The sequence below is a fragment of the Oxyura jamaicensis genome, chromosome 1, assembly GCF_011077185.1.
Source record: "Oxyura jamaicensis isolate SHBP4307 breed ruddy duck chromosome 1, BPBGC_Ojam_1.0, whole genome shotgun sequence".
In the NCBI taxonomy this organism is placed as follows: Eukaryota; Metazoa; Chordata; class Aves; order Anseriformes; family Anatidae; genus Oxyura; species Oxyura jamaicensis.
The window spans coordinates 79,846,106-79,862,026 of record NC_048893.1 but is presented as its reverse complement, the minus strand read 5'-3'; the positions used below and the strand labels follow the sequence as shown (position 1 = coordinate 79,862,026).

The following is a 15,921-nucleotide window of genomic DNA, read 5'->3' as shown; positions in this document are numbered from 1 at the left end:
AGGAGTTTGGTTCTATCATCTAACAATTCTTAAAGCTAGTTATAAGCCGCTACCGAGTGCTTGACCTCCACTGCACCATACCCAGCAAGCTCTACTTTCCCCAGAGGTTTTGTGCCGTAACAGACCATCTTGGTAATCATCCATTGAACCATCTCCAATGTGTCCACCTATCTCTTCAACCAGGGGACCCAGAACTGGACACAGAATCAAAGATACAGTCTCAACTATACCACATAGATCATAACTTCCCTTGATTCGTAGGCCACATTCCATTTAATGTAGCTAATCAGGCAGTTGACCTCATGCAGTGAAAAACCATAATGAATCATACTGAATTTAGCTCTACACCCCTATCCTGTAACCCCTAGATGCTTTCTACCAGGACTGCTCTGCAGTCAGATTCTCAGTCTGCACCTATGCATGGGCTTATTCTACCTCAAATGCAGACCACCCAAGCTAATGACAAAACTGGGAACAAGTCTGATCCCCCAGAGGGTTAGAACCACAATATTGCCACACTGAGCAAGCAGGAGAGCATTTCCAGCCACAGCTGCTACTATAGAAATAGGAAGTAAATGCTTCCTTTTCCATTTTCTCTTCAGCTCTACTCCACTTCTATTTGTATTGTTTTGTGACTTTCATATTTACTTTACATATGATGCACTCAAATTCAGAATGTTTTTGACATCTCTTAGCTTTGTTACAAATACATTTCAACTATTATTAAACTATTATACATGTGACAGTGCTGTTTTCTTTGAGATCTAACGAAACAAGTGGTCAGAAATATGTTCCCAAACTCAGTCTCAATGGCCTACTTTCATTCTTAAGTATTCTCAGTTTCGGTGTTCCTGTGAATTTCAGTATCAACAGGAAATTGCACTGAGGCCTGTATGAAGGTCTGGCCAAGTATGTGTGTACAAATACATATTTGTATGTTTAAGCACACTGGTTTCAGTCTTTGAAAAGATATTTCTAATTGATTCTTGCAAGGAATAACTTCAACACACAAACTGATTAAAAAAATAATAAGAAAGTTCTGAAGGACAAATAATTTTCCCTTTGAAATAAAACAGCTTACAGCAAATGGTGTGTTTTCAAGGCAGTTTCCTCAATCACACATAGAGCATAAAAGGAGGACTGGAGGAGTGAGGACATGAACCATCTGGAAGATTTTCAAATGAGTTCATGGCCAAAATACTCATCCTTATGCTGGAAACCCTGAGACTGGAAGGTTTTCCTGTAAAGCGCTTTTTTCTTCTGTAAAGCACGGGGTTCAAGGATGAGCAGTCAGGTATCGTGTCTTAAGAAAGAGGTGGAAGAAGATGAGAACAAATGCCAGGTTAAGTCACATAATATCTGAAGTGGAAGAAGGAAGGATCTATATCAAATCTCTGCCTGCTAGTTTTGCTAGTTGCTGAGTGCTTTTGAAACTCTGATGCTTCATTTAACTGACTAAAGATCAATTGAGCTGTAACTAGAAATACAGACTCAGCTGTCAAAGAAAAATGGAAAACGTCCTAGAGTTGTTTTGAGTAATCTAGTTCTTGTTCTCTATATACAACACAAGTTTACTCTAAAAGGTTTTATTAAACTAATCTTAGCTATGTGTATTACCTGAAAATAAAGATACGTTAAAACTATGTAGGTCCAAAATGCATGCTGACTAAAATTTCATGCACTTGCTAATTACCAAATATTCCTGACATACGAGAGAAAAACAATATGAAAAAAAAAGGATTGCAGAGACTTTCAATTTTTATTTTCACTTTTTTTTTTCTTATTCTTACATCTAGAAATCAAAGTTAATTAATGAGAAAATGTCCCATAGCCCAAGACTAAGTGTGACTTTGGAATACTCTAAAATAGCTACCTATGAATTTTCATGTTTTGAAAGTTTTAAGACCTTCAAGAGCTCTATGAACGTCCCCTCAAAAACAGGGAAAATGCCCTGCTTCCACTTCAGTTGCCATTTGAACCTCATACAGAAAGAGTGTGAAATAAATTCTACTTTATAAATAAAAGAGTAGTGGGTGATTACTGAAAAAATCTAGCAACAGTATGTACCTAATGAAAGCTCTTGAGGTGTTAGGATAAATTTGATCTGAAAGGAAAAGCAGGCTTCTGAACAACTGAATAATCAAATGGCTTTGCAAAATATCTTATAGAGGCCCAGTATGAAACTGTATGGCATGTGTCTCTAAAACATACTGTCATATTTGGAAACATCTCCATACAGTATCATTGTCCCCTACATGGCATGTTCTCATTACCATTTGACATATCAGCATGTCACATACCTTCAGCTTCCCTGGGTTGCTTACTTCTATGTGATTTATCACATATCCATGAAATCTGTTCAAGTAAAAGGGAGAAATTAGCTTATTTAATTTCTTTGCACCTAGTTCCTCATCTCCATGGGGTGGGAGAATATTTTTGCTCTCTGCTCCTTAGTTTATATTCTCTATCCCCATTCCTCCACCCCTGGAATATTTCAGCCTCCTGTGCACAGGTGCCTCCTGTGGTTCTGGCAGTAGCTGATGACATGTCAGTATTGTAGAGCTCAGCTGAGGATAAGCTGTAATTAAAAGACATTAAAATAGTGTGTAGGGGACAAAAAAGCAAAATCTATCACAATCTCTCACTGATGTAGCATCTGAGCAGGATACATGCTTAAAATAGCACACAGAAAATAATCTTTCAAACCTTTTCTTCAGGTCTCTATTGACACCCCCAGAAGAAATTATTTCAAACTATTCAGAGAAAAGCACTCCTGCTCTAGTCCTTGAAATCCTACAAGTTACACACACCCACACACCTGCATTATTTCCTCACCTCCTCCATATAAAAACAAAACAAAAACGTGAGAACAGTGGGCTGGAAATGGAGCTGCAGAACGTGAAGTTGGAAGGATTAATTATGTAATACACCCCCTCTCCCACCCATACCCACAGCAATATGAGTGAGGTAAACCTAATCCTCCCAACTGGAAACTCTGAACTAGAAAGGAGAAAGCGATGGTGGGGATGGAGGAACAACAGCACAATAAACATGTCAACAAAATGAGTGGAACGTTGTGATGCATTGTCACAGAGGAAGATGGCATTAGGTAAAGACATCTAATAAATTAATAAATAAATAATTCAAGCTTACAAAACATTCTTTGCCCCAGTGAGACCTCTTCTTCCCCACCCCCCTCTCACCCTCCCTCCCACCCACCTTTTTCAGCGGTAGCTGTATCCAAAATGAAACTGTATGTTTACAATTCATGGTTATCCGATGGTGTGGATCCTGCTGAAAAATTCAAGCAAAACAGAAGATAGGAGCACATACAAGAAATTAAGATAAATTAAGAAACCAGGTTTGCTACTTGGAGCAAAGAACTCTGAGGAAAGAAGCTGAAGTAGGCTTCTTCAGCAGCCCTATAAGATCCTTAATGAGAGTCTTTGCAAATAAAAGTATTGCTGATTTGAAAGATGAGACAGGATGGAAAATGTTGCATGCCTATGTGAGAGGGAGACAACGTGGGTGTGCGTGGGTGCGTGCCTGTGTATGAGAGGGCGTAGGCAACGAGTGGGGGGAGCTTGAGATAATGCTTTTCTATGAAAGTCACGTGAGTGCAATTCCCAGAGAAGGGCATTGAGCATTTAACAAAAGTGGAAAGGGAGGAGAAAGAGAAGAGGGATTGCTGTTTCAGAAGACATTAATGGAAAGACTGTGGCAAATACTGTGATTGTCTTTAAAGGAAGTTTCCTGGAGACCTAGAGAAAAAGAAGCCCAAAGAAGGAAACTAAAGGGCTATGATTTCCTTGTCCTGTTGCTTTGTCTCTGGCTCCCTCTGCCTCTGGAAGAATACCCACAGGACACAAAGATGCCCAGCTGGTCACTGCACGCCCAAGTTCGTTTTAGCTGGTGCTTCTCTCCTGTTTAGCCTGCCTGCTTTCTCTGAAGGGGAAGATTCACAACCCGACAGCCCTTTAGTTTAACCTGAAGAGTGTGTGCCGCCTCTCTGACCATCTTAAGAGCCTACTAGAAGTGCAAGTGAGAGGAAAAGAGGAGAACTTGCAAGTGCCCGAGGAGCTCCTGATGCCAAAAGAAGATAAACATTCCTGTGCACGAAGCGGAAAGAACAGAGAAGACTGATTTACTGCTGCTTTCCGTAATATTTTTCTCCCTATCCTTTGGCACACACAAGTGTTCGGAAATCTTTGAAAACATAAAACAAAACACCAACCCCGAAGCCCCAACCCCTTGGCTAGCTCTTATGGGAATGAAACACTCCTCCCGCTGCCTGCTCCTGAGGAGGAAAATGGCGGAGAACGCTGCCGAGAGCACTGAGGTAAGGACGCAAGGCAAAGCCCTGCACCCCAACTCCCCCACCCCCCGGGCTCCCTTAGCAGAAACAGCAGTAAGCTCAGATAAACTTTCCTGGATCCTTCGGCATGTCCCTGCCTCTGTTGTCCTTTGGTTTCCTGCATGCGCTCCCACCCTCCCGCTCCGTTCCCCCCGGCAGACAACTTTGCACTCGGGTGGACCGTCTCGTCGCTCAGGCGGCTTCCCGGAAGCAGCCGCTCAACGGCTTCTTCCCGGGAGGCTCGGTGAGCGAGAGCGGGCTGCTTAGGGGAGAGGCTTTGCGTCGCTATGGGGAACGGGGAAGGGGGGGGGGGGGGGGGGGAGTGCGGCGGCAAGGGAGAGGGGGCTGCTAACTCTGTGTTTGAGGAGGCTGTCATGGAAAAAGAAGGTCTTTTTCTACAGCACCTTGGCCAGCTCCTAGTGTTTCTCTCGCCTGAGAGAATGCAGTGGTGGGGCAGGACTACTTGGGGGAGATAAGGAAAATCTGTCTCTGCAGCACCCTGGATATCACCAAGCACAACTGCCTGAGCAAAGAGCAGAGGGCAGGAAGAGTATTTCCCCTTGCGCCCGGCTCGTCTGAGCTTTGCATCCCACCCCCACCCTCCCTAAATTACATTTGGTTCCCTCAACCTTTCCTATCTCAGCAACAGCCCTCGTTTGCTTCCCTAGGGTTGTCTTGACCTGACTGAGTCTTCTCAAATGATACAGCGGTATGCAATGTCTCAGCTCTGGGAAAGCAGAAGGATGCAGGATGCAATCCCAGGTTTCTCTGGGAGCATGTGAGAAGGAGGCAGGCAAATGTGCTAATGCGTGCCAAACTCCCCGTTTCTATTAATAGACTGTGCCTAACACTCCCACTGAACATTTATCGTATGGTTACGCGACATACAGCAGAGCCATGTGCGGGACCCCGAGGATATTGCACCCCAATCAACTTCAGCGGTTTTGCCATTACATGCACAGGCAACACTGACCCTCCTTCCCATTGCCCTACAGATTATGAACAAAAGCACCACTTCAGTATTAGTGAGAACATGACTTCACCCTCTTGCTTCTTTCCATGTCTCTGCCAAATGCCTCCTGCTTTCAATTAGTCCTCACAGTAGGTACCCTGCTCGCTCATGAATCCCATGTTACTCCTCCTAATAGTGCAATAGTGCTCCCTCTGCTAAGAAAGATGTGCTTGATGTTTATAAATACGCCTGCTTTGCCATGCCAGATGAAGACCAGAATTATCTTAAAGTAGTTTAATGTAAGCAGTAAATCAAAGAACATGCCTGTTACTGCATTGCAACTCCACAGAGTACTGTTTGCAGAAGATACATCTATATGTAGCAAGAAGTCTAGCTGCACATCTGTAAACTGACATAGTACTAACAGAATGTATTACATTAAATGACCCAGGATACTGGACAGTATTGCAGGGAGCAATGCAAGCATAACCAGTTCATTTCAAAGCCCCTTTTCAATGGAAATCATCTTTAGATAGTAGCAGACAAATAGATGAGAGAAGCTTTTTAAATATTCCTCTTCTATTTCAGCTCTGTATTAGTACATTTATGTTGTTTAAACAGCTTTGTTTTTCTGTTTGTGCAATGCTGCACACACTGAAATGTGCTGTTATGGAGAAGGCTTTCTTAGTGATAAGTTTAATTACAATACTGCATACAGGCAGGACTATATTAAAATGCTGTGCTTCCTCTCCTCAGAGTATCCACCAGTGACAGAGTTGTGAAATGAGAGTGAAAATGTTGTAGATTAGGGATCTTCTAATGTGCCTTTGTTGTAGATTAGGCATCTTCTAATGTGCCTTAAAGCCAGAAGTGTTGTAACATGTGCCAAGATATTTCCTACTTTATTAATTTTCATCTTTGTGATGTTAAGCTCTGTTTTGTTCTGAGAGGTCTTAGAAATGCTCCAGATAAAATATTCCAGGACTTTGAAGCTCTTTCACTAGTCAAGCATCTATATTTAGCAAAGTCATATGATACCAGTTTGACCTTCAAACCTATATTTCTCTAACTTTCTTTTGAGGCTATCAAATGTTCTGTGACAGAAGGAATGCAGATCAAAGCACCTCACTTTTGGAGTTGTCATGGTGTAGGAGAAAATTAGGAATTGGTATAAATTTGCTTCATTTGAAACCAGTTGGTTTTCACTAATGTTCAGGGTCTGATATCATTGGATTTCTGAAGTATTTTGTTGCCATGGTGATAGGTATGATTTGAAAAATGTCATCCAGAGAGAGATGAACAGTTAAAACACTTAACAAATGGTCAAAACGTCCCACTGGCAAATTGTTCCAAAAAACATTATAGTTCTTACTCAGATTGACTCGAAGTTCCTAGTGAACATATGATACAGCGTCACAGTAAAATATATTGTTTTGTTGAAATCTACCACAACTAAAAGAGTATTAATCTTTTCAAGTTCAAATATGGCAAGTATACTGTTTCAGTAGTAGAACACTTTACAAAAAATATGTTAAAACAAAGAACATGGACCCTGTATGAGAAACATTTTACTCTCTTGATTCCCCTCTGATGACCATCATGCCATCTTATTAGCCCCAAAACTTTGAAGAGGTGATGACAGCAAATATACACAAGGGAAAACCATAGCTACACTATGTCAATACTCAAGATATTCTGCAAACAAGGATAGAAGGTAGTAAAAAAGCAGTATCTCATCAATAAACTTACAAGAGTAAGTTTACCTTGCTACCAGATTGTACAAACATCTACATTATCAGTATACCCACAGCTTTATATCCTGATTCAAAGCCTAGTTAAGTGAATAGAAGCCTTCCCACATGTGCAGATGGATATTGGATCAAGCTAAAAATAGTTCTGTAATTTTATTCAGCAATTATGTAAGTGTGCTGATAACAGCCAGATATCAGTCTATCAGTCTGTCTGCCAGAGTTTTGACTGGAACAGTTTTTGTTTTTTTCTTGTGTTTATAGGAGTCTAAGTGAAGAATAGTAAATGTCAATGGAAATAAAACCCTCAAAAGTCCTTCCTGTTTAGAGCCTCAGTGAAAGCAGTAGGGGTCCCACTAATATGAAACTTGCTAGAATGGTTTCAGATAATGTTTTTCAGATTTTAAAGATTGCAAAATGAAAACAATTACTCAGAAAGTTTTTATTCCCCTAGGCTATTCCATGAACTTGAAGAGAACATTGTTCATTGGCACAAAAGCTGTAGAATCTCTCAGAAAAAAAAAATAATTAAAAAAATCTCTATCTTTAGTAAAGAAAGAAGGCTTGTATACATGAAAACCAGGTCTGTTTGCATAAATAACAAGTCCAGAATCGCGTTCCCTACAGATAATCAAATGCATTCAGACAGAAAATAAAATAAAAGATAAATTGTTCTTTGTAGAACATACGCATGAAGATTTCTCAAATGTCACAGTGCTGACCTGCCATGGATTTCAGTTTGTGGAGCTTTTTATATTAAATGTAGGTGGGTATTCCTGGAAGCCGTATTAATAGCAGGCCTGATACCAGTGGTGGGAAATAAATTGAAAGAACTGAGATTTCCAAAGGAGATGTGTGCATGAATGTGTCTGGTGAACTTGTGCCAGGTGAAAGGAATAGTAAAAAGTGCTGAGGTTTATGTACACATCCAACAAATATATGCATCTACATGTAGTATGTTTGTTATTCACTTCAAAATGGCAAACATTAATTTAAAAGTGGCAAAACTTAGATTCTAGGACCTGAAACTGGGATAATTTTGTACAGTGCACAGTGACTTCATAAGATGCAGTTCTCATGCTGAAGACTTTGCAGTGTTGATAGAAAAAAAGTATGTTGTACTACAGAGAAAAGAGAGATTAGGCAATTTATCAGTGGTAACAAAATAGACTCCTCCTTGCGTGTCCTATTATACAAACCTTAGGTTCTGGTTAGGAAAAAAAATATTTTGAAGATTTGAGTTAACAGATATAATGGACATGCTTCCCCATACATATGAGTGTAACTGTTACAGTATCATGAGATTCTTTATGTACATTTCTCCAGCCAGTCCAGGTCCCCCTGAATGGCAACACATCTGAAGTGGTTTTATTAGACACTCTTCGCAGTTCTGTGTCATTTGCAAATTTGTTGAGGGTACACTCTGTCCCATCATCCAGGTCACCAGCAAATACGTTAAGCTGTATATGAGCCAGTATTGACCCCTGGAGGTACATCACTAGTGACTGACCTCCAGCTGGACTCTTCCACTGATCACTACCCACTGGGCCTGGCTGTTAGACAGTTTTCAGTCCACCTCTTTATCCAGTTATTTAACCTATAGTTCATCAGCTTGTATATGGGAGACAGTGTCAAAAGTCAAGACAACATCCAGTGCTCTTCCTTTATCTACCAAGCCAGTTACCTCATCAGATGTAGAAAACTAGCAGTTTTCTTAAACTCAATTTCCCCTTTGTAATTCTATGCTGACCACTCATGGTCACCTTCACGTCTTTCATGTGGACATAATCCTCGAAGTTGTTTCCAAGATTACTTGCTCCGTAAGCTTCCCAGGAATTGAGGTGAGGCTGACTGGCCTGTAGTTTCCTCAATCCTCTTTGGTCTTTTTGAACAATGAAAAGACATTTATTTTTGTCCAATCTTCAGGAATCTTTCGCAGTCAGCATGATCAAAGATTTTAGAGTGGCACTGCAATTACATTGACTGGCACCCTCAGCACATGCGGATACATCCTGTTAGACTTCTGGGATGTATGTATGTCTGGTCTAAAGTGTTCCCCAATCTGATCCTTCTCCAAGTGATAATGAAGCTTCCTTGATCCAGTCTTCTGTGTTCTCTGTGACATGGGATTCCTGATGGCTGATCTTACTAGAAATGACCACGGTGAAGAACACACCAAGTACCTTGATCTTTTCCATGTCCTCTGTCTCCAGGGCTGCTTCCTCATTTAGTGTATTAGAGCTTCCTTGAAATTCTCCATTGAAATTTGTTTTTACCAGCTCCAGCACTGTCTCACAAATGGTTAATCAATGGTTAATCTCAGAAATGATTGACTCAACATATTGTATAATGAGCATGATGTTTCAGTGATCATTATCCAGCAAAGCCAAGTGAGTCAGAAAACATAACACACCTTATGTATTTTGGAGAGTTTCTGTTTTTACCTCAAGGTTCAGCTCTTGAATAGCTTCCTTCCCTGTTTTTCAGTGTGCACCAATGGATGCTTTCCTCATGCTTTTCCCATTTTTATGGGGAATTCTTAAGTACTCTGTATTCAGTTCTCATCTCTTTTCATTGTCTATTAGCAGAAGGTCAAGATGGGCTAATCTCTCACAGAAGCTTGGAAGTATTTCATAGGCCTGACTGGAAGTGCATCTGTTCAAAACAGATGCCCTTCCACAACATGTGATAAGTAAGCATCTGGAAAAGGGGATGTCTGTAGTTTAGCCATCTGACAGTGTGTATATCTGACTATAAAACATGACATGGCACCATCACCTGCCACATAGTTATGACAGTGCTTCAGAATCAATTTATCTGGAATCAGCATAGTTCTTTCCATGTTTAAAATCTCGCAGAGAAATGGGCAGCAGGAAATGGATCCAATTCATGGACTGGGCAATACTGCTCCTAATTTATATTTCATAAATGCCTTCTCTTCTTCATAACAAAAAATCAATCACCACCTCATTGGTGTTGATTTATAGTGGCTCCAACTAAAATTTAGGTGTCTTTTTCTGACTTTTATGTGGCAATATTTAGCCATCATCTTAGCTTTAACTTAGATTTAAAGATATAACTTTTTTTTTTCTCAAGCCCTTCCCGTTTCCTCTTTTTGTGATCATGATGGACAATACATTTCTTCTGCCTCTGGTATAGGCATTGCATTCAAATCAGATCTCCTTAAGGGTGTTCATTTTGAAACCACGTTAGTTTTATTGACACAAATGGAAAAGTATCACCCAGACACTGCTAGGTTTACTTTATAAAAAGAGAGAGACTCTGACAGTGAAAACTTTTCATGCACTCTCATTGCCATGCACACACACATATTGTTTTCTAAGATCCATCCCAATCACCTCTCCAATGAGTAGAACCAGAGGAAATGGAACACTACTTCCCACCAGTCTCAGCGTCAGGATCTTGGGCAGCAGCTCAGCATCAACTAGCCTCAGTTCCACCTCACGCACCTTCTCACCTTCATATTTGATCACAGTCAAATTTTCCTTGCTGAACCTGATGCATATAATCTTGATTCTCTCATCTACTCTGAATATTGCTGTGAAGATCATTTTCCTAGCTTCTTTTAACTACATTACTATTCTATTAAGAGAACATAAGAGGTTTGGTCTTAACATTGGGAAGCACTTCTTTACTGAGTGGTTGACAAAACACTGGAATGGTTGCCCAGAGAGGTAGTGGAATCTCCTTACTTGGAGATCTTCAGAATCCATCTGGATATGGTCCTGGGCAATCTGCTGTAGGAGTATCATTTCAGACTCTGACTATTAATGAATTACCAAGATATCCAGTCACATTGACACAACAGTTTCTACTCTAACAATGTTTCAAAATAAGAAAGTTACTCTACTCATCACACAAAGACTAAAATGCAAACACAATACACAATGCTAGTTCTGGATCATCAGGGCTACGCTATTAATAATTGAATATCTGTCTTAACATTGAAATCATTTATCATTTCAGCCACCCTTTAATATGTTTGCTTACAAAATTGCTTAACGCATGTGTCTTTATATATGCATATATATAGAGAAATGCACACACAAAGTTATGTATTTACATAAATTCAAACTGCATGTTATTCCATGACTTTCATTTCTTTGCACTCCTAGGTTGTAAGAGTTATAGAACTATGTCAGAGAAAACAATATTGAGGTGATGTGGACTGATATACTGTAGAATAACATCCTGTTTAAAGTCTAATACCACATCAAACATTTATATACTTCTCTGTTGATATTGTGATTAAGTTAATTAAAAACTGTAACTCTGTGTTTAAAAAGGCAGTCTCTCAGAAGAGTCCTAGCTTTTCATTCAATAACATATTTTATATTCACTATCTTCCTTTGTAAATATATCCTGACAAAATTCAGTTTAGTTAGGAGAATACAGGAAGCTACAGCCTTCCACTTCAAATTGAAATAACAAGCTCACGTTTCAGATACAGTACTAGCAAAGCTCTAAAGTCAGTTTCAGATCAGTTAACTTGGTGATCTGTTAGGAATACCAACTCCCAATTCAGAAAAGGAACATTTGAAAATATTTGATTATGTAAGTATAGATCACTTCCAAGCATTTATACCTTTGATTCATCAGTTAAATATAATTGGTCTTGTGTTCTTAAATTCTGAAACACCTACACATCTTACAGAGGTCTGAGAAGAAGACACTTAGCACATTTGCAAGTCAGATGATATGCAGTTTAATTACTCTCACAAAGGTCATTGATTTTAACATTTTTGCCAGGTAAAATACATTCAGAAATTTGTAGAAATTCAACTCTCAAAAATGTTTTTTCTTCAATACCTCTTCAGTAATTTAGGCATTGTTGTTATTGTTAGGGGATCCCATTGTTTCCCCTAGCAGAATGCATCTCCCCAGGCATCTGAAATTCCCTCTAAGAGTCAACTCTAATTTAAAGCAGCAAGAATGTAATGGTACCAGTATATCAGCTCAAGCTGGGTGCCTCCAGGGAGGGACCTTGCTTAAGTCTTTCCCTGAGATCTGTGCAATCTTTGTTTCATTTGCTGTAGTCCAATCAATTCTTGACACATATATGTTATGTTCCTTCAGACTGTCTGTTCCTTGTTTCAGGGCAGGATGGTTTCTGTTATCTCCAGTGTCAGGCTCCTATCTGGCACTATCCTTAGTCAGCACATTCCCCCCTTCACCCATCAGCATCCACCCAGACCCCCACACAATGTCACTCACCGTTGTTCAGTCAACCAATATACCATGTTCAGGTTATGCAGAGTTCATGCTGCACCCTAAGGCTTCACCAAATTTACTCTATTAATGTAAAGTTACTAATGTCAAGCAATAGCCAATTGAGTTTCTTACATACCAGTGGCTTCTTTCTCTTTCACTTCACTGAATTACTCTGTTCAGGCATCTTTCACCATGTCTGCAGAATCTCTTTTATGCAGAATATGTACAACTCGGAAATACAAATGAATTATTTGTTGCCTAACATACCAGAGGCAGCTATTAACAAGCTACTGGGCTGAGCACTAATATGCTTGTCATTCCCAACAGAGGATGTAAAAAGATTTTTTGCCAACCATGTAATCATGAAGCAGGAAGGATAGGTCAGCTTCTGTTGCTCCCAGGAGTGTTCATGTTTTCCTTTGTGCTTTATATTCATATTCATTCTTCATGTTCCTGTTGCCATCTTTAGACTCCTTTAGAAGGTTATACCTCTTTGTGTTACAATTTTTCTTCCTGAGTCCCTTGAATTTTACATTTGTGTTTCATGGATCTATGCTACAGGCTTTTTCAAACTCTCTCTTACAATTCAGGAATTTTCTCATTAGTCTGAGCCAAGGTTACACATCTGGGCTGTTGGTCATTGCTAGGCCTTGAATTCCAGACTGATGAACCCCTAAGAAGAGGGACTGGAAGCTACAGAGAGAGTGGGATGCAGCACCTAGGAAGACAGTGAGCTCAATGGGTACTTCTGAAAGTAACAGATGCACATTTCTGAATATTTCTCTGCCTACATACCTTTGAAATCCTGGCCCTCATCTTAGCTATACTGTATGCCTGTACTTACTTAGACCTTTATTCTAGTTTTGCATGGAAATGTTGTATAGGTTAAATATAAGGATTTTAAAGAGTTTACATACAATTATACTACAACTGGAATGGCCAAGTAAACCCAGTGTGTTTTGAATGATGATTACTCTGCACACCACAAATAAACCAAGTCTGTGACTTTTTGTGCAGTAAATTTAATACCACACAAATGTGCTGAATGTAGTGTATATGAACCACAATTGTCTGTGCAGGTGATCAGACATTTCCTGAAACATACACATATTTCTGTCCATTAAATCATAAACAAATATAATAAACATATTTTAACTGGCTTAAGATTCCAAGCCTTACTGAAATACTAGGAGATCGACCAGTTATAAGTAGTTATAAATGACTATAGATCCACTAGGAGAATGTCACGGAAAAATTAATTGTACCTGTAGATTAGGTACAAATAGATTAGATTGACTGTGCCAAATACAGATCATGTATTAAATCAATAAAGTCTTAATGTATGATCAAAAACTGTTACAATGTTCTTCCTTGAAAACTGGTTATATACATACATGAACCCATGACCAATACAGACATAAATGCAACAGTTACCTAGTTATGGTAACAATTTTTAACAGGATTTAACAATTTCAAATTATATGTAGATTGTACTGCACGCACACAGTGTCTTGCATATAAAGATTAGAACTGTTCCCTAGCAGCTCGTGTTTCATAAGTTATTGGCAGTACATTTTTCCTATAAGATGTTATCATAATGAACATCAACATTAATCATTCTATAAAGCACCATGTATATTTTCCATGATATATTTGCTATTTAGGGCCTCTTGACTGCATCAGATATTTTCCAGAGGTGTGAAGGTCTAATCCTGTGTTTAAAACACACAGGCCACAGGGCCACTTTTAAGCTTCTCTTAAAAGCCATTACTTCTTAGATCTCTGCTAAAGGACTGGAAGTTATAAATGTATAGTAAGAGTGAATAACAACAGAGGACTACTATTTTGACAAAAAAAAAAAAAAAAAAAAAAAAAAAAAGGAAATCTGGTAAACTATTCCTGTTTCTACCCATTTCCTTGTTCTGGTCATCACAAATGATGGGGAAAAATACAAATATAAAATAGTCCAAACACCAATTTTACATCCAAGTAAATCTGAAAAAGCAAATCGAACACAAGATATAAGAACACTGGGAAACTAAATATTTTATACTTTCTATTAATTTTCTTCCCTTGTCTGATTAAAAACAAACAAACAAACAAACAAAAAACAGTAAATTAAGGAATTTGTAACAAAGGAACACAGTCCCTGGGTCTCCCTAAGCATTCAGACCTGTGAAATGCTGAGTATATTCACATCTCTATCATCTCTATTGACTACTTTTCTATTCCACCTGACAATTTGAAGATCTCAATAAAATGAGTTTTTATGATGTGTTTTTTTTTTTCAATTTTTTTCCCCCAAAACAACAACAACAACACCAAAAAAAATATTTCTTACAATTGCTGGACTGTACAGACTATGCAATTCAGAACAATGGAAATCAGGACGATTAATTGCATAATGTATTTGCCAGCAATTCTATATTTAGCTTTTATCTAGTTGCATAGTTTAAGTCTCTTAGCTGTTGGATACGGCTTCAATATCTCTGACACCAACTTAAAATCAAAATCCTACTTAATCAGGATCCAATTTAATAATCTGTTTTTAGTGAGAAATCTTAGGTGGAATTGAGATGGACTTAGTTTAGATGGACATTTTTAAGGAGGTAGAGAAAATGCTGTTCTTCTCTTGTTCTTCTTTCAATCATTTAGACTTATCTTTATGATCGCTGTTCTTCTCTTGTTCTTCTTTCAGTCATTTACACTTATCTTTATGATATGGTCTTCAAACGGTAGCATGGTCTTCAAAAGAAACCTTACTGCTTCTCATACTCAATTAGTGTCAGTTCTGCTATTGGTGACAGAACAGGTGCATTCCTCTGAATCTTATCGTGCTTTTGTTAGGGTCCTAATATTGTCTATCACCAGATCCATCATCAATTATTTTCTATTATTATATTTTAAATCAGTGGACTAGGATCTGGCTTTTGCTCACAGAACTTCAAATGACTTAACAAGATGTCTGAGTTGGTGGCCTACTTGTCCTGTCTCATCAAAAGAGACAAACACCTCTGAATTGCAACTCTGCCCATCTCAAACCTGAACTGTACTTTAAAGGAGCTTCTTTCTTTATGTAGACCCCAGATAGAGCTTAGGGTGGCTAGGCTGCCAACCTAGAGGCTTCACTTAACTGTCTAGAGTTAATAGTATGGTTCTGTGCCTTCAAGTACCTCTGTATAAACAAACTGATTCAAGGTCATGTGCTGGAACCTTGCTAATAGAATCATTGGGTACAGCACATCTAATTTTTGTGATATTGTAACTGTGTAGATGGGCCACTTCACTGCTGTGGTCCCTGCAGTAATGATAACAGACGAACCACTGCTGTTTTCATTTGTATAGCAGTTCTGAAAAAATATTCCCTTGATTCAGTCATGTTGAAAATCCCATTTCTTCTGTGTTTCTCACACTATCTTTCAGATTCTTTTTCCTATCATAAAGCTCTCCCTCTCCATTAATTCTGAATGTACAGCCAGGTCAGATGTGAGAACTGATGATTCTCCTCCTATCCCACTGAGGTGACAGTCATTCCAGGAACAGAAAAAATATTTAAAGAAACAGGATTCCAATAAGCTTGATATGTTCCAGAAAGAAAGAAAGAAAGAAAGAAAGAAAGAAAGAAAGAAAGAAAG

At 38.9% G+C, this 15,921-nt stretch overlaps 1 protein-coding gene across 1 annotated transcript in view; it reads left to right on the top strand.

The window, feature by feature from the left end:
• The first annotated feature begins 3,648 nt into the window (after positions 1-3,648).
• Positions 3,649-15,921, top strand: part of PRMT8 (protein arginine methyltransferase 8) — a 71,980-nt gene continuing 59,707 nt past the window's right edge. Inside the window, exon 1 of the mRNA XM_035313382.1 lies at positions 3,649-4,339. Within this exon, the coding sequence (XP_035169273.1) occupies positions 4,265-4,339 (75 nt within the window). The 5' untranslated portion in view covers positions 3,649-4,264. The remainder of the gene's footprint in view (positions 4,340-15,921) is intronic.